The sequence below is a fragment of the Canis lupus genome, chromosome 28, assembly GCF_048164855.1.
Source record: "Canis lupus baileyi chromosome 28, mCanLup2.hap1, whole genome shotgun sequence".
In the NCBI taxonomy this organism is placed as follows: domain Eukaryota; kingdom Metazoa; phylum Chordata; class Mammalia; order Carnivora; family Canidae; genus Canis; species Canis lupus.
Window position 1 is genome coordinate 37,855,620 of NC_132865.1, and position 19,966 is coordinate 37,875,585.

The 19,966-nt window shown below is 36.4% G+C and overlaps 1 protein-coding gene across 4 annotated transcripts in view; it reads left to right on the forward strand.

The window, feature by feature from the left end:
- Positions 1–19,966, forward strand: part of LOC140620417 (suppression of tumorigenicity 18 protein) — a 137,846-nt gene that overhangs the window by 18,734 nt on the left and 99,146 nt on the right. For 2 of the 4 annotated variants that reach the window (XM_072804641.1, XM_072804644.1), the window contains exons 1-4: positions 3,559–3,595; positions 4,296–4,399; positions 10,921–10,975; positions 13,079–13,109. In XM_072804641.1, the coding sequence (XP_072660742.1) occupies positions 10,921–10,975; positions 13,079–13,109 (86 nt within the window). In that variant the 5' untranslated portion in view covers positions 3,559–3,595; positions 4,296–4,399. Of the gene's footprint in view, positions 1–3,558; positions 3,596–4,295; positions 4,400–10,920; positions 10,976–13,078; positions 13,110–19,966 lie in introns of those variants that run through there. The other 2 variants (XM_072804642.1, XM_072804643.1) reach the window with 1 other exon arrangement.

The following is a 19,966-nucleotide window of genomic DNA, read 5'->3' on the forward strand; positions in this document are numbered from 1 at the left end:
AAATCCTCTTGCAGGGAGAAATATGGGTGTTGCACAAGTTTTTGGCATTGCTTTCCAGTTTAAGGAGAAGGCTGTGTTTACTTTTTGCAGGTACTGGAAGGACAAATACAAATACTATAATGACTGCTGGTACAAGTACAATTACTTCATATCTATCACACTAGAAAACAGAAGTTATTTTGATGCTCTGTATGACTTCAGCAATTTGCAAAGCAAAAATTGCATTTTCTGGGTGGAGATCAGAGTTGCCATAGCACTCCTTGTACTTAAAATTCCTTGAAAGATTCTAGAGGGCAGAGATTTCAAAAAGCCAGCAAACCAGTAAAAATCAATTAAATCCATTCATGGAAATTTTGTACATTGACAAATCTTATTTTTATTCTTTTAAAACGACAAACTCTACTGAATACCAAGAAGGCTTTTTTTTTTTTTTTTAATTTTTATGATAGTCACACACACAGAGAGAGAGGCAGAGACACAGGCAGAGGGAGAAGCAGGCTCCATGCACCAGGAGCCCGACGTGGGACTCGATCCCGGGTCTCCAGGATCGCGCCCTGGACCAAAGGCAGGCGCTAAACCGCTGCGCCACCCAAGGTTCCCAAAGGCTTTTTATTATATTTGGACTTCAGTCATCAATCAGGGAAGCAAAAAATGTTCAAAATGGATCATGAAAGGCAATTTGGTTCCTAATATCAGAGAATTAGTCTCGTTGAATATGTGATGATTTAAAATCCAGACACTCTCCCTAAAAGTAAGCAATACCATTGACCCAGTTTGCAATGGGAGCCGGTTTTCCTGCAGAGTAGTTGCAGTTTTGCCAAAACTTTTTTCTACCACTGCTGTGATCGGGAGTACCATCAGGGACTGATAAGTAAAAGTAAGGCTGGTGGCCAATAAACAGTGTTTTGGTTTGTCTAAAACAACTTAAACGAAACTCACTGCTTCTCTTCATTTGCTCCAGCCGATGAAGCATTTCCCCTAATAATCAACCTGGAGAGTTAAGCAGAAGAAAGTCCTCTTTGACGGTGTAAATATACAGTGGAAATAGGCTGACATAATTTTTATGCATCTATTTCTAGATATACAATCTCTATGATGAAAAAACCAATTCTATAGCTCATTGATCAGAAATCCCAAAATAAGGGGTTTAGAGTTTCATTAGATATTTAATGGAGTTCCATGGCAAATGGTAAGACAAAGAATTTGATTGTCCAGGTCAAGATATCATTAAAATTTCTACAAAATTTGACTCCAAGTTGAATTATCATGCTGATTCATATAAAAATAAACCTGAAACCCTGGACTGTAAAAGGACTTGCCTTAGCATACCAATAAGTAAAAATAAATAAATAAATAAATAAATAAATAAATAAATAAACTGAGCCAAGATAAACAACCTTTCTCATCATTCCACCTAATGAACAATTGTTGAAGACTTTAATCTTTGAAAGTGATCAGAAGATTAAGACTGTTAGAAGTTGTGGGGATACAGTCTCAAAGGATAGCAGTGCTAAGGTAAATATGCTGGCATTCTTCTGTTTGTATTTTTTACTCCTTAAGAAAAGAAGTCTGAGAGTGGTCTCTGCAGTTTGTGTTAACATTCCAAATTTCTGAGAGGACCCTGTCTTGCATTTCCATCCTGACTGAAATACAACAGTCTGGTTCCACTGGTGAGAAATTCCAAACAAGAAATTGGTGGTCATGGTGAGCTCCTATCAGTTATTACAGGGCTACAAGTGTGACATACCTTTCATATTAAATTTATTGGCCCCATAATCAAAATTTTCACTTCAAGTGTAGTTTGGAGAATTTTTTTTTACTGTTGCATTTTTTTGGAACCATAAGTAAATCTATGGTTTTCTGCTTAAGGATAAAACCGACATACATATCATATCACTTTAGGTCATTGACTCACCCAGCCCCGGACCACTACTGAAATATAATCTGATATACCATTTTAAAAAATAACACAGCACATTCATTCTATTGTATCAATGGTTGAAGGAACTGTCTTTTTCAGAAGCAAGTACTCACCCATGAAGCAGCTGTAAAGAACTGAGAGGCCCTAATTATTGGCACATAGTAAAGCAGACAAATGAAGTACTTTGTGATGACTCCATTTAACAAGTAAAGCCATGTCTTAATTAGAGAGCACATTTAAGGACTGTGTAGCCCATTAGGCTAGTAACACTTTGGTGGTTGTCATATAGTTTTATCTTTTAAGATTGGCATTTCATAAAAATATGAGCTTTAGTGGAAAAGTGTTCATCCTGGTAGGGGGATAGAGCTAACTGTCTTGTCAGTTGTGGAAACTTGGTCAAGATTCCAAGTCTTAAGTTAACTGTTCCAGAATGTCTATTTTCTATGAATATATTTGTAAGTCCTGAAATTTTACAAAATGGTTTAAGATCAGTGAAAAGAGACCGAAGTATGGCAATTAATAACAGTGGGTTTTTAAAGGTATCCCCTAGCTGTGATAAGAGGACATGTGTAAGGGATGGAGGGAACTGATTTCAGCAGAAGATTCCTTTTGGTACCAGCCAAGAGTGTGTTTCCAAAAAGCAGAGGTGGGGTGGGGTGGGGTGGAGTTATTAATGATAGATACATGGAGTGGGGAACCTCTGAAGAGCTCGAATTTCCCATTTGTATTTTGGTGTACTTGGACTTCTCAGGCCCTTTTGTGTCAAATCATATTTCTAAACTTATATTTTGTTGGCGCCCTCTGTGCACTTCTCCAAGTCGATCTCAGCTGTGCTGCCTTCACTCCACTCCCCAGGGAGAGGAGAGACAGCAGATGGGGTTAGGGCAGAGGGCTGATGCATCTGACAGCAAACGGCCGGGTTGTTGAGTGGAAGCTGCGAGCGTCAGGAAGCTCCTTTTCCCCTGAGAACCAACTAACCACCGAAGAAAGTTGAAAATGAGCCCTTTGAGAAACGCTATTAAAAGTAGTAAAAAATTGCAATTGTGCAGATGATGTGCTGCTGTGTGCTTATTCGGATGCTAATGAGTTTGACATTAGGGAACTCAGAGGGTTTACAGCTACTCCCTTATGTGATTCAGTTCTTTATTGGCAATCTTTGAGAAAATAAATGGAAAATGTATTGCTAATAAATACATAACACGATAGGGTATTAGACAAAAAGCCATTACTTTCAGGATTTAGAAAGAGCTTTGCTCACCAGTGTGACTGTTTTCCAGGATCTTTTGTTTTAGGTTAGAGTATGGCAAACAAAAGGGAATAGGCAGGTGGAAAGCTTCGAGACTCTTTCTGAACTGAGAGTGAAGTAGAATAAGCCAAACGCATTTGTAGAGAAAGCCGTTTTTTTCCCTCCCAGTTGCAATCAAACATAAATTAAGAATTCCCAAGCTCCTGTGCCACTTTTCAATTCTTACATCATGTTCAATAATCTGCTCTATCACTTGAGAGAGTTTTATACCTATTTTTCCCTAGGAACTACAGTTGACTTGAAGAAGCATCTGCTTAATGTCTGGTCAAAGCTTACCAGTGATACAGAAATCTATGGTTAAAAAGCCAAGCACTTCAGTCTACTGCAAAGGGTAAAATACAGGAAGATAGAAATCTTCTGCAAGGAAGGTTGGTGGCTTGTATTTTAAAGTACCAGAACTGCCAGATGTAAACCCTTTAGATGTGCCTTGCTGTATGTGGTATTTGCATGAATAGCCCCTCCCTAGGATGCTGAGCATACTACACTGAATTTCAAAGTTTTCTCTCAAAGGCCAAATGGCCTGAAGACAGATTCTGTTCCCATCCCTGGGACAAAATAGAGGTGAAGCAGCTCTGCGTGTCATGTCTGAATGCACAGGAAAACAAAGGCAAATTGTTTCTATGGAAAACAAGTTAAAACATTGGCAAAAAAACGTTAGCAACATTTTATGACCATCTCATTAAAAAGAACTCTAAACAACGAAAGCATGAATTTTGAATCTGTCTTTTGTGATTTCTTGAGTATAGCACTTTCCAAATCTTGTCTGAACTTTTTCTTTTGGTGGTTAAAAGTAAAAACACTAGTGATAACAGACAGTACCTCTTATCCAGTTTACCAAATCGAAGACATAATATATATAGTTCAGTAATTAAGACAAAAATGAACTTAGCTACCTTTAAAAATGTCTTTTTCTGATTGATATTGTAGAATAAAATTTTTTGTTCTGTCTATGGTAGAGCCCAACCAGATTACAGGTAAAAGTGTCAATGCGTTGTTGTTCACTACTGCTTTTTTGTTTAATGTGGCCGACCTGACACACCTCCCTTCTTTTATTTTTGATCTTAATAGAATGAATTTAAGGATTTCTCACTGAAGTGGACAAAGACATTTAGTCACTTTGACAGAGCAGGGCAAACCAAGTTGGCAGACAAGCTACCTGGAGAAAAAGAGAGGTAATGCAATATTTTTTTATTAAAAAATATATTGAAATAAAATGCATCCAATCAAAGCATTTACATAAAAGTTCTCCTTTATAAAGGGCACTTTGTGAGTTCGCTTTGAAAGAAATTTATTGTTAGTACTCAATTTAGAGTTGGAATTTTTGTCAGAAGCATGATCACTTTAATATTTAAAAATATCAAACAGGCAGAGTCCTCTGAGTCTACAAACCCTTTTGCGTATTGATTGGTTTATGTTATCTGTTCATACATGTTTACTCTTAAAGAAAAGTTCATCATGAAAATCATCTTAAAATCTATTTGTATTAGAAATTAGTTTACTTAAGGATTAAGAATAAATGAGTGGGGGCGCCTGGGTGATTCAGTTGGTTAAGCATCTGCCTTCTGCTCAGGTCATGATCCCAGGGTCCTGGGATCGAGCCCTGCATTGGGCTCCCTGTTCAGTGAGGATCCTACTTCTCCCTCTCCCTCTGCTGCTCCCAAATAAATAAATAAATAAAATCTTTAAGAAAAAGAATAAACAAGTGAAATATTTTAAATGCATATTTTTTAAAAGCACTGTAGATGACTTTCAAAGTTAATTCTTACAAACACTGGAAAGTAAGAAATGGAGTTGTCCTTGGGGAAAACCTATTTAAAATAATTTATCCCTAAATGAAGGAGCTTGTCTTCCAACAATTATATATTTTATACACAAGCATCTCAATATTAGGGCAAGAAAAAAATTTTAAGGCCCTTTTAGGGTATTACTTACTATGACTTATCTTTAAACAGAGCATATTTAAGAAATACAAAAAAAAAGTCTCCTAAAACATAAAGCTGGCGATTGCCCCCTCATGTCACAAAGCTGTGACTCAGAGGCCGTGGTACAGCGACTAATAGAAATCCTTGGCACACGTTGTCTACCTAAGGGAATAATAGAACTATTTGCTGGAGTCGTTTGGCAAAAGGATACAAACATATGGCTTTGGTTTATATTCAGCTTTGCCAGTTGTGCGAAGTTACAGGATGAAGTCTACAATAGCTGTGACAACTCAGAAATGAAAAATGAGATTCAAAGTAGACGAACTTCCTAATAAAGCTGACCAAGCTGGTCTCAGGTCTAAGATTTCTTTTATTGCAGTACACTTCCTAGTGACTCTGGAAATCCCTGTAAAACTCACCTCCTCTATGGGGAATGAGCATGCAGTTGACTCTCAGAAAGAACAGTTTCTTGATCTGAAAGCAAACTGTGTCTGCTTCTTCCTTAGGAGTGGTGTTTGTTGGGGTGGGAAAGACTACGGCTGACAAGAGAGGTATCCTAAATCTAAAGGGGACACATAATTCAATTTTTTAGCTTTCTGTACAGAATCAAAGATAGTTAAGTAAGAGACATATAGGCAGGGATGGAGAGTTAGAACCAGGGATAATGTGCCCTAATGAAGGATTCAGAAATTTTTCATTTTTTCTAGAATAAAGGGTTTAGAGAAGGTTGAGAAAATTAGTATGACATCTTGAATGATGTAAAAAACTGCATTTATTAGCTTACATTTTTAAAAAATTATTTTTTGGATTGTTCTTTCTGAGTAATTAAGAAACATGAAAAGGGGCAGCCCCGATGGCCCAGCGGTTTGGTGCCGCCTTCAGCCCCCGGGGGGTGATCCTGGAGACCTGAGATTGAGTCCTACATCGGGCTCCCTGCATGGAGCCTGCTTCTCCCTCTGCCTATGTCTTTGCTTTTCTCTCTCTCTCTCTCTCTCTGTCATGATTAAATAAATAAAACCTTTAAAAAAAAAGAAAAGAAACATGAAAAGAAAATCATAAGAGTAAAAAGAGGGTCAGAACAGACAAAACAAATACTTGAACATCCCATCTCAATATTCTTTAAACAAGTAAACTATTCTTTCAGTGTCACAACTCATAGTCCCCATCCTTTCCCTGTATAACAACAGGAAGACAGCTTTTGCTGCCATTTTGGGCTGATCCAAACCTGTGTTTAAAAGAAAATGATGCCAGAATCAGCAAAGAAAGGGCATTCAGTGTAAGGTTCTTTGTTCTTCAATCTGGCCAAATTTCATTCTAAGATACTGGCATCCTCCAGTTGTTTCATTTTCTGGGTTTAGCCTTTTCCAACTTCCTGAGTTTCTCTTTGTTATTTTTTTTAAAAAATTGATTTTTGTAAAGGAAGCATCCACTGAGGATAAAAGGCTCCTCATGGAGAGGACCCCAGGACCTCTTCTCAGCAGCCACAGAGCTTCCTCTCTTCATTGCCACGTGTTCCCTGGGATTGAAATGACATCTAACAAGAGTCATGTGGCACAGTCTACAAAAATGCATTGCCAGTCCAAAGCTCTGAGGAAGGGAACACAATGAAATCTTGTTATAAGTGGAAATTGTTGCAAGTTGAGTGTATGTGAAGGACTTCTCAAATTAAAGGTAGCTACCATCATGAGATTATGTGTAAATTGACAGTATTAAGATTAATTGTATCAGGATTTTGAGACAGTGTACTCAAAACTTTATGATCATTATGGCTTTTTATATTAATATTAAGAAATTCAAGACTGCTTATAAATATATCTATATATACTTAGGACTTATATCAGTGTCTACAGTTCTTTTGAAAAGAAAAATAAAAATTCAACATCACCAAGAGAATTTTTTAAACCAGTTTTTAAGAAATGATTAAATATTTACTTGAAGATTTTTTTTTTACCATTAGGTTAGAATAGGATTTTGAGTGAAAAATAGGATCAAAAGGAACTAAATGTTCTCACATACCAGTAATTTACTTGTGTGAATAAAAGCAAAATTTAGTTTATGAATTCCGTGTTCTGCTCCTTGAGGTTCTCCTTCCCACAAACCAGCAATTTCAGAACTTCGTTTTCACCCCAGGAGAGCTCCAGATCTGTGTGTTGGGGTTAGACAGGAGATATGCTGATTGCCCTTTGTGTAAGTGCCAGAAAGTAAAGATGGTCAAGTAAAAGTAACTAGGAATTTATGATGTGCACCTGTATATAGATATGAAAGTACCTAAGGATGTTAAGTAAGAGGTTTCCAAATTCAACTAAGTAGTTAAATTTTACTTTAGGTTATTTTTCTTCTTCATTACCTATCTACTTATTTCAATTGTTGGTTCTTGCATGTCCTTCCTGCAAGTTTTGCTTCTTTGCCTTCTTTAGCTCATAAATTTCATTCCCTCTTGCCATTTCTCTTGATTAACTCCTCTTCCCAGAGAACTAGAGAATGGAGTCTTTAAAAAAATTGTTCATGGCTTTATTATGAATACCAAGTAAGAACCACTTTTTTCTCCCTTTTGTATAAATATTATACATATAATTTTCATACTTGTAGGTTAGATGACTTTTCTTAAAGTAGTTTCAGATCAGGAAAAGTAAACAGCAAAGCCTACCTTTAATATTCTATCTCTATTAGGAAGTAGATTATCAGAACTATGAGGAATCCATTATAGGAATCTCAGAAAATATCTTGTCTTGTTCCCATTCGTAAACAATGAAATGAGGTAGGTAGACAAAGTTTCTAAGAAACCTCAAGAAAGACAGCTTTTTTTTAAAAAAAAAATCAAATCTCTGTTTTGAGAAAGGATTTATTCATTTTTGCCAAATTCATTGGAGACGTGTCAATAGCATTTAGGACTTAAGCAGTAAAAATGATCAAATCTTCTCTTCCAACAGAAAAAAAAAATGTTCCCAGTGAGAAGTGTAGTTTCCCAGATTGTAGCACCTTAGTTAGGTCACTCTCCTGAATTATGGCTTAATGGTGGACCTTCTCTATAGCTCTGGGAGTTGAAAGGATGAGAAATCCACACCCACCCCCACACTGGCACAATTCCCCAAGGTGTGAACACATGCACTGAGATAGAAATCTCTTTCCATCTTTAGTGAACCATTCCCAGTATGCCATACTCACTGAATATGAAGTTAGATTTTACAAAAATTAATTCTGTTTAATAGTAGTTTATTAAAATCCTAATGAGAGTAGCCCATATAAAGAATACTTAGAAATTTCTACTTCTATATATATGGTTTTAGAAAACAAAGACTTATCTTCAGATTGAGAACTGTCAGGAGAGTGAGCCATCTCATAAACATTAAAAACTTCCACCCCTAAAACGAAAGCACATTGCTTTAGGTTTCTGATGTTCCTATTCCTCATTGAGCTCTCAGACATGAGTAGACACTGAACTTAGTAACTTTTATTGTTCTTTGGTGTGGAGCAGAGAAAGAAGGTGAAATCGATGGAATATATATTGTGGCCCTGAACTATCTCACTTCTACAACTTGGCACACAAGTTAAACTTGAAAACTTAGCATTATGAATGAGTTACCAGTCTCTAAAGTGTTTACATAGTATATAATATACACTACACCATCAAGAAGACAATAGCACCACAAAATACAATTATGAGGCTAGCTAGCATTCCAAGCATAATCAAGCAGAGGTCCATGAATATTTAAGTATTCCTTCCAATGACTTTAATGGGGAGGTGGCTGCATGGGGTGGTTGCAGACCAGTCAGGTCCAAGGGGATAGCTGAATTGCAAAATGGAATTAATCTTAAATCCGTTATAAAGAAAGTTACACTTAAGTAGGTTTCTGAAACTTTTATATGTACCTTTTGGCACTGTTTGCAACGTGTATTTCAGTTTTGGTAAAGAAACTCATGGAGTTCAATCTTCACTTGACTTTCGGGAGAGATTTTTCAGAGTGGTTGGGTAGAGCTCAGCACCTGTGTGGCAGGATAAATTAGAGTTGTATTGAGTTGCTACTCACCCACAGGAGTAGCCTCCTCAGCAGTGGTTCGTGGTTTTCATTATTTTAACCCTCCTGCTACTGATCTCTCATAATCAACTTACTCATTTAGTACATGGAGGGGAGTTTGCATGAGTTGAGCCACTTTATATGCAACAGAGATACTCATGGAGGAGGAGGATTTCACAACGCAGTGCTCACTATCCTGAGTAAACCAAGCCATTTTAATCCTAGGCAGTGTCACATCTGTCATAAATTTGTGTGGTTTTAAAAGAAGGAAAATCCACAGGAAAAAAATCACCTCTGTTTTGTTATTGTTTTCTCTTACTATGTAGTTTTAAAATATTCATAACGATGGACCATTTTATTTAGACTAAAGCAACTGCTGCTTAGCAAAAGCAGTGAATTCTTTTTGTTTGCTAATTTAAAAAAACAGTTCAATGATTGGTGTGGTGTTTATTATGAAATGATGACAAAGAGTACTGGTGGTTTTAATAGTTTTAGCTTACGAGAGCTGTCGTTAATTTTGTCTGTAGTGTTGCAGGTGAAAAAATGCACAATGGATAAATAGTCTATATTGGTTTAACTGAACATAATATATATTGTGTTCTGGAGTTGTTTGTCTCAATAGACTATAGTAATCAAAAGTAATGAACCTATTATGTGCAGGACCTTGGAGAGCGTCGAATGGCAGTAAAAGTGTGGCACATAAAAGGTTTATTAAAGGAAATTAAAGTCCATCATTGCCACACCTGCTCCCCTATTATAAGTCTATGGCAGGTCAGTGCCTTCAATCACAACTCAGCCTTAGAGAGCAGAGATGCGCCTCCCATTACCATTGCAGTCATACATACCGCATCCACGCTAGCATCAGGATTTAAGGATGGGTGCCACAGACAGCACCTTCTGCCTGCCTCTCATTTTCAGCAAGCAAAACAACTTCTCTGCGTTTAAGAATTCCTTCTGAAAATGTGCAAAGGTGTATTAAACTAGAGATTATTGGAAGATTCTAGTTAAACCAATGGGAGTAGTCATGTCTGACTATCTTCAGAGAAACAGAAACAGCAGACTTTTAAATTCTTTCCATTCCTTTTGTAGTTTGATTACATTTAAAATATTTCATAATGATGTTTTAGGGACTTAGGTGCTGACACATATAGCACTCAAATTTCACTTTCTTTATAGATTTGCACTATTATAACCAATATCTATTCTGGAATTCTGGGAGTAAATGTATGTCATTTGATGATCCACATCTCCAGTGGTATTTTGAAATGGGAGTATTTCAGGGATTTGTCTTCATGTTGCTTTTTTACACAGGGGACTCTTTTTCCTGAATTAGAAACAGATATATATCAGAGAAGGTCTAGAAATGCAAAGGAATCATGTTTTAGTAAATTAGTCTGAAATCTTTTGGTTTGGCATTTGAAGTTTTATCTCTTTTACAACCATTGTTAATCAGACAATACTCTTTTTCTATCTTTGTGATGCCAGAAGTGTTTGAATTACTAGCAAACACTTATGGACAAGGACATCTGCCCTCTTGTCACTGTTCCCTCTGGTTTCAGCATCTATAAAAGTATTTCCAAAACTCATGGACTGTAAGGACAGTCAGAGCTACATACCTGCTGAGGCAGGGTGCTATTCAAGAGCACGGAAGGCTACTCTCTTTTTCATAATGACTTTCAGAACTTGCGAGGACTTGTTTTTGTATTTTGGTCAATGTCAAACGAATGACCTCAGGACTTTGTGTTCATGTTACAGATGGATGCAGAGGCTGAAGATAAAACGCTGCGTACCCGCTCTAAAGGAACCAAGGGTGAGTTAGCAAGCAGGTTCCATGACACCGTGCCCACCACACCATGAAATATGGGAGTTCCAATGCTTAGTCCCTAATGTGTAGTCAGAATGATTATAACTTCCTCAGGGCTCTTTTTTTTTTTTTTTTTTTAAATCAAGCTAGGACATTGGATCATGGCATTGAGAAGTAAAATATTATGAACCAGGAGCTAAAGGATCCAGAAAAGTACCAATGATATGTGATAATAGATTTTTACAAAATGCAATCATGAGTAGATTAAATATCATGCAAAACAACATAAGGGCAGCAAGGGAAGACTGCTTCACGGAAACTTCCAAATTATTAAAGTGACCTTTAATGGCCGAGGGAAAAGACAGAATTGTTAGTTTACTGCCAAAGCAGGTTTTGATTTTTATGTTATCTGGTTTTAGTGGCTCCCAATCTAAACTTAGTTCAAGTAAAATGATGATGTTTGTTTTTTGCCTGTCCCTGCTGGGAATTTCCGGCAGCTCTGCAAAGTAATATTTGAAAGGTTTAACTTGCCGGTTATCCTTCTCTTTTTGTAACCAACAGATGGTAATGTAATATTGAAATATAAACAGGCCCTTGATGATCTAAACATCTGGAAAACAAGATTGACTGGCAATAATACCCCTTAAGGAGAATAACTTTTATTATAATTAGCTATATTTTTGTGACCCTTAGTTCTAAATGGAAAACTGTAGTTTCACCATAGCTTCTGAAAACACTCTGGATGGTTGTTCCCCGCCCGACTCTTCTCCCAGTTAGCCTTGTAAGGAAGACCTGAGACAAGAAGCAATCGTGCAATTGTTTGGAAGGATTTTTGAGATTTGCCTTTGGAAGTGGCTAATCAAATGAAATCCTTTCCTTAGCTATGTTTCTATTTGAGGTCAAGGAAATAACACCTGTCTGAGTAAAGTTCAGAATCCCAAAACTTTTAATAAATTCCAGGATGATTTTTTTTCACTTGAGATGTAACCATGGTTATCACTAGTTATGATATCTAAAATGCAGAATAATGCTGTACAAGATGTGGAATTTTCTCTACCCAACAGAAGTTTTACATGATATTACAATTTTGCTTCAAGTTACATCATATATCCTAATATTTGAAATGCAGTAGTTCTAAGCATTAAATTTTTATGCAGCCAACTTCTCAATAGAATACAAGTTTAAGAAAAAAAAATGATTTGTATTGTTATTTAGGACAAGCTCACATCTGCCATAAATACCAGCATTCTAGGGACTATATTTGGATTATATGAATCCCTTGTTTTGACTTCTAAAAGCACACTATTCTAGCATACTTTAAAAAATGTAGGTCTTTTAATTTGCAATTCTTTTTGTACTTTGAATTCTTTTGGCACATAATATACACCCTTAAATAGAGCCAAAATGTTCTTCTAGAAATGAAACAACTGTTTCTCGTGCGGCATGAGTAATCTTTAAAACCACCTGTTGTCTTTCTCAATATGCTGCTTGTCCTTGTGTAGGCAGGTATTTATAAACATGAACTTCTTTAATTCCCATCAGTTGTCAGAAAAAAAATCAAAGCTCTTTTTTCTACAAGATTCTTATTTTTAAAACAATGTTGATATTAACATAGTTAAAGCCTATCTTCCTCTTTCTATACATATGAAACTTATGGAACATAACTAATCTTGGGACACATTCACTTAGTAAAATTTCCCAGTTTTGTATAAATACTTGTTTAATGCCAATAAAAATGTAAGTTTAGAATTCTTTTGAAAAATTTTCTATGAACAATAAAATTGATTTAAAATATAATTCAAGACCTTTGTGTTCTCATAAGTTTTTAATGAATCTTTAGAGACAGGTATTTAGAAAATCCAATCCACAACTGCAAGGTCCCAGGGTCACCTAAAGCACTAAAACCAGCATCATCTATTCTGGACTATATTCATCTATCCACTGGTATCCACTCCAAAGTACCAGAACCAGAAATGATCAATTCACCCAGGGGGAAGTTAAGTGGGGTTCGTATGAACCATTTATTGGTCATTATCTCTAGGTGGGTGAAAAGTCATACAGTTTTCAAATTTATAAACTGATTTTTTTCTCCTTTCTTTTTGTCAACAGTGCCAATAGATTCTCTAATTCAGGAGCTCAGGTAAGATTTGCCCCACATTACTTTTTCTAGTATCGATCAGCTTTGATTATTAGAATGTTTTTACTTTTCAAGCTTGAGGATTCCTGTGGTAGTCGGAGGAATAGGCCAACAGGTTTATTTGTCTATACCCAAAGGAGAAGAGAAAGGGAAAAGCCATCCATAATTGATTCAAAAAATTAGGGCTTCCATTTTGATAACAAAACACAACATTTTGCCATAATGCAGTTTCCCACTTTTCTCTGTGGAGTGCTTGCTGGTTGTGTGTCCACAACTCGCATGTGGTTGATTTGTGCCCAGGTGATGAGTGAAGAATTGAGCTGTCATCTGTGAGCCTAAAAGATGACCCAAGTCCTAAGTTCCCTACTTTTTGTTTTAAATAATTAGATAATTCTATCATAAATTTTTAAATATAAGCATTGGGAAATAATAGGTTTGTGAGTGTGTCTGTTCATTTCCACCCTAGATACTGTGAAAGCACCTCAGACAATGTTATGGAAATTCCATCCTAATAGGTTATGCAGAATAAACTCCAATTAGTTGTTGGTTTTTTTGTTTTGTTTGTTTTTCTGCAGAATCCCTGTCAAGGCATAGTTTATAAAAAAAAAAAAAAAGTACGTTTTAAAAAAGAAACACATGCTGACATACATATTTGTACTGGTGATATTTTTTAGAGAAATTGTTTTGGGAGCAAGATGAGTCTTTTGTCCCTTGTCCCTTGTTTGCTATTGCAAACCCAGAAAGTCTCAATCCTACCATCTAATCCACCTTTCTGAAAACAATGGTCTATATGTGTTTCTCAGGGAAATGTTTGAAAACTAGAGAGTGTATAACAGCATTTGACGCATACCAAAATTTACACCATGTTCGTGAACAGTTTACACGGTTATTTTTCTAGACAGCTGTGTTCTGCAATTTCCAGAAGCAAGGGCTCTCCTAGTTACTTCCATGTCTCATAGGATTCACTTTGTCGAAGTTTTGGTTCACCCATTTAGTGAAACATGTATCTATCAGAATGGAATATAGGCTTCCTGCTGATGCCCTTGTCTGAGAAAATTTGTTAGTAGGGAGTCCCTAGCCCTGGCTACACTTTCAATTTCATGATTTGGAAGTTCACATTTTACATTTTAAATTATTTGAGCAGAAAGGGGAATGCACCCTCATATCAGGACAGGATTAAATGAATGGTCTGGCTTGCTTAATTTCTTTTTAAATCTGCTCTCATTTAGAATTCCTATCTGGAGACTTTATGTTCTCTACAGAATGATCAAGACAAGTTTAAGATGATCAAGGTCTTAAAGTACATGAGATGTTTGCCCTATCAGGAGGTGGTTTCCTGGTGGTCCAAGCAGAATCAAGGACTAAGGAACTCACAGTTTTCCCTGCTGTTGAAATGACTGTCTCCAGTCTGTCTTTTTAGGGAGTCAAACCATTCTTGGGAGGGACAGGGCTTTTTGAGTGATGTGTCTTGAAAAATAACTTGAAAAAGAAAAGAGAATTTTGAAGGAATGAATAAGTGTGTGTTTTGGCTTAAGGAGAAATATCTAGTTCATAGAGAAAAAGGAAGAAATTAGCAGAGAGAGGCGACTTTGTAGGGAAAAGTTTAATATAAACTTCCTGGAGAAATAGAGAATTGCTACATAAGCACACTGTTAGCTTTAGCAATTAAAATAAAACTAATATATATTGAGGTCTTGTTGTGTGCCAGATACTCTTGAGCTTTCTTTGTCACATTTCTGTTTCATGTAGCCCTCACAATAACCTTATAAGGTAGGAATGATGGCATTTCCAATTTTCAGATGAAGAAAGTGAAATAACTAGCCCAAGATTACGCAGCTAGTAAGTAGTCCAGACTTCTGACTCAGGCCAGCTTCTCAACTAACAGGCTGTGCTTTCCCTCATACAGAATTAATACTAACAATTTAGAATATAAATAAAAAAGAAATGGTTTGTTGTTCATCTTGTCAGTGGCTGGAGTTTTGAAAGTCTATATGTTAACCCTTATGGCCTGTTTTTCAATAGCTTAGGTTTCTGAAATTCAAATGAAGATATTTTGATTAAAAGTAATCATGTTTCTTATTTCCCTAATTTCTACAATTTTTTTTTGTCAAATATTCAATTTTGCCTACTTTGTCATTAGATCAACTCAGATAGCTGGTGATAATTGCTGGGAAAATTCATAGGCAAAATTAATTCACCTATTTTTCTTTAAGAAGAATCAGTTTATAAAAATTACTGATTACTTAATTTTACAATTACTTATTTTGAACAGAATGTTCATACTTAGGCTGAATAAGTTCCAAATTGTTTCTTAAAGTGGTGTAAGTTGACCCAGGTATAGACCTGAACTATCATTCTATATAAATCTTGGGAAAACATTTTGATTTATACAGAAGGTTATATTTTTAGTGTCTTTGAAATTTTTGCACCACTTTATCCATTTGCTACAATTGCTGCTGCAATTGATTCTGCAGATTTGTTGTGCTCTGGAATCCAGAATTTTTGTGTGCCTGAATTCTGAGTATCTTAGGATATGTGGCACATTTTATCCAGTGTAAAAGTTACAGCAATTTTCTAGGGAATATTGGCAACTTTATTTAGTTCTTTTTGGAATGCATTGGACATGTTATTGCTTCTAGAGCTACTAGTTACAAAAATACTAATACAAATGAAGCGAATTTAAATATACTGTATATTGTTCATGACACTAATAAAAATTGATAGTGACATTCTCATCTTCTTATTATACTCTATGTCAGCTACTATCATCGCCATTAAAAAAGCAATTTATAACCACAGGCCCACCTTTAATCACATTCCTTATTAGCATTTCCAGTCTTTCCTCCAACACAATTCAGGTTACAGGTGGTGTCGAGATGGCATTCTCATGTCTTTCTAAATCATGACCATTGTATTGTCTCTGCTTTTCTTTTATTACTATTATCCTTAATCTGATCTGAATGCTATTGCATCTACTAATATTGGTAATTGTCTCATGCATTGGCAAAGTGTTTTACACCAGCCCAGCCCTTTCCTCTAATTAGGGAAATATATTCTAGCCTCTGAAATGGCTTTCCTATGTGACTACTTAGAGACACAAATGAATTCAAGACTCTTAAGTGTATTAGAGTCAAATCCCACTGTCCTTTCATGGTATTATTGCTGCTTACCAATTTGTTGTCATAAATTTTGTAGTGAACAGTTTGGTTGTCTCTTTCTACTTTATTTTATTGTGTGTAATTTCTTCATTTAAAAATTGTATCACTTGGCATTTTCTTGTAAGTTTTAAAATGTTAAGCATTTTATAAGATCTGTAATCAATAGCCTATAGATTTAATCGTAACCTTTAGCATGTGAAAAAATTTGTGACTTACATATTTAAATGGCTTTTTCTTTTTTCTTCTGGTTTATTTCATTCACAAGAGTTCTTATATCAATTAAATATTTTACTTGAGGTGTCTGGGTGGCTCAGTTGGTTAAGCATCTGCCTTCTACCCAGGTCTTTATCCCGGAGTCCTGGGATGATTGAGCTCCCTGCTCAGCAGGAAGTCTGTTTCCTCCCTCTGCCCCTCACTCTACTCATGCTCTCTCTCTCTCTTGCTCTCAAATAAACAAAAAATATTTTGAAAACAACATTTTACTTAATACTTAATAGCTTTATTCATAATTTTGAGGGGAAATAGAATTTCTTTCAATAAGTATGATTTTATTGCCACTACTTGTTGCACAGAGATTTCTGGAAATGACAACTAAAGGAAATAAAAGGGACCTGAGCGGATTTCTAAAACAAAGTGTTCCACAAATCCATCATCCAGGTTAAAGGAAATAAGTTGCTGTAATTACAAGATTAGATAAAAGAAGGAAGAAAGACTCTTTTTTCCTTTCATTGCTATGATTTCCAAATGCAGGACTTGGTTCATGTTTTAGATTTTTATAATGTATCTGCAACATTCATGTTAGCAATATGCCTTCCTAAATCTTATTACCAAGCCTATAAATTAGAATCCAAAAACCTGACACCTTAAAGAAAACTCATTTTCTTGTAGGCCACTTTGGGGGCAAGTGGGACTGATAATTAAGGCAGCTGATGATTAGGATTGGATGTAGGAGAGAAGTTTCCATGTGAGGGTGCCTGAGGCATCCTTGTTCATTGCCCGCTCTCCACCTTCCTCATCCTCACCTCTGCATAACGGGTAGGCTGTTGCTAGACATGTGACATTGAGGCCTAAGATGAGTTAACCCTCCAAAAAGATAATATTGTTTACTTACTATGGTAAGAGAGTGTCTTGAAATAGATTAGGGAGACTTCCAACAATAATTAAATTTTAAAAGGAGTTTTATTTAATGAGAAAATCCCATTAGCTATAATTCTATCACATATTTATGTATTTATGTAGCTTTTTTTTTCTTTGTAGCTTTTAATAGCATTGAGCACTGACCCTACTATTGAGTGGGGCTTCAATAGGTACCTATTGAGTGAGTGGCTGAAAGAACAAGCAGTGTCTAATTGGATCCACACAAGCCACCTGGGGGGTAGCCAGGACAAAGGGTATTAGCCACATTTAACTCATGAGCCAAGTTTGGGGACGTTAAGTGCTTTATACAGGGTATCTGAGTAATAAGTGACTGAACTAAAAGTAATACTTAGGTCCTGTATGTGGTCCAGGGCACATCCCATGCTTCCTGGTACCCACTGCAGCCACTGTATTATTTTCCACTACTGTACGACCACTTTTTTTTTTTTTTTTTTTTTTTACTTTTTAGAGCAGTTTTAGGTTCGCAGAATAACTGAGCAGAAGGTGGAAGGTACAGGGACTCCCCACAGGCCTCGTTCCCCAACACAAATAGCCTCCCCCATTTCTGTACCCCTCCACTAGAGCAGAGCAGTATATTTGTTAAAACTGATGAACCCATATGAACACATCAGCATTCCAATTCATCATCCACTTTTGGGAGAAATATTTATCTGAACTTTATCATTGAATTAATAAATCAAGTTGAAATATATCAGCTAACTAACCCCAGTACCTTTTCTTTATTTACCATAGTGCCAATTATAAAGAGGCCATTGCCCTTTCTTTCTAGGTTTTTTCCCATGAATTGACCATGTAATTTTAAGTCTATATTAAAGTATCAGGAGATTATACAAATATGTGTATTCTTTATTTGGAGATTATACAAATATGTGTATTCTTTATTTGTTTTTCCTTTCAAAATACTACATCCTAGGTGATAGTCAACCATGGACCTTGTACTTCAAAGACTGATTTCGTAGCATAGGAAGTGTGTGCACTTAACATTCACCTAAGGCTGATGACAGGCATTTAGAAATGGGGCAACATTGGGGTCCTGTCCCTTCACAGCACGTTGAACTTAGAGACTGAATGGCTGTGTATTTGCCAGTTTGTACACACCATATATATAATATATATAAAATTATGATTACATGGGATGGAGCATTGCCCAACTTAATTGTTTATGTCCTACTTTGAACTATAATGTCTGCATTTCAGAAAAATAATATGGAGCTTCTAAGTAAATATCCAGAGTAAAATTTCTCAGTAGACAGAAAATTAATGGCATTAGTGTAACAAGCCCAGGGAGTTATGTGATAATGTCGCTGTGGGTGAAGTGAGAGAAGTACTACCGGCATGTAAAGGGAGAGATCACCTCCAACCTGAGGATCAAATGTGACCTGAACCTTGGCTACTCAGAATGTCAGTATGCTTAGCACCCATCCCAGATTACTACTTCTGCCTTTTAATACATCACAAAACTACTAACAGATATACTAAAGTTTGAGAAGTGCTAGCTTAGACTTTACTACTTACTTGGAGAAGCTCTTCTCTCTGCTGCTAATTTTCAATGGTGTGAACTGGCAGGAAAGTCAAATGTTTGGATTTCTTTGGGATTCTCTTAGTTTGTGAATTCTTGGGTTAATGTTAATGATTTTTTGCTGCACAGAAGATTCCTTAGCCCAGAAGGCAACAGGACTTGACATTTGAACACCTCCCCTAGGTCACCGTTAACCACTGACAGACCTCCAGAACCTAGAGCTGCTATTAACTGCTTGTTTGAATTTCTGTTTGATGAAAAGAAGCAGAATACTGAACAATTTTAACAGTAGTGTAGCAAAAGGAGAAGCCTTGGTCTCTTGTGACTCTCAGTTTTGACCTCTAGGAAGTGTTTGAAACCAACCAGATCTGCCTTAAATATTTTTCGCATATCATTAGATAGAGAAAATATGTAAGGATGCTATTTATTTATTTATTTATTTATTTATTTATTTATTCATGAGAGACACAGAGAGGCAGAGACACAGGTAAAGGGAGAGGCAGGCTCCCTGTGGGGAGCCCGATGTGGGACTCGGTCCTGGGACCCTGGGATCACGCCCTGGGCAGAAGCCAGGTGCTCAACTGCTGAGACACCCAGGAGTCCCATGTAAGGATGCCTTTTAAAGATCATTTTATATGCCTCCACAGATGACACATGTAGAGTGTGTTCTCCAAGTATTTAATGATTGTGTCTCAAGCAAAATCCAGAATCTCTATCAACTTCCATCTGTCAGATGATTGCCTTGTCACTTTGACATATTGGTAACTCATATGCTGAGGTTCCTTCTAACTTGCTCAGGCCCTTCACAGCATATTTGTTCCCTCTGGTCGGCGGTTTCTCCTGCTAATGTGCTCTTGAGCACCTCTAATGCAACAGAATTATTTAACGCTATTGCTTGTTTCGACTCAATCCTTCTTGAAGAAGGACGTTGACTTTAACCTTCAGGCAGAACACTTCAACTCTTGGTTGTTACCTTTTAGGTAAACGATATACCTATATGAAGTCCCATTTCAATTGCATGGTAT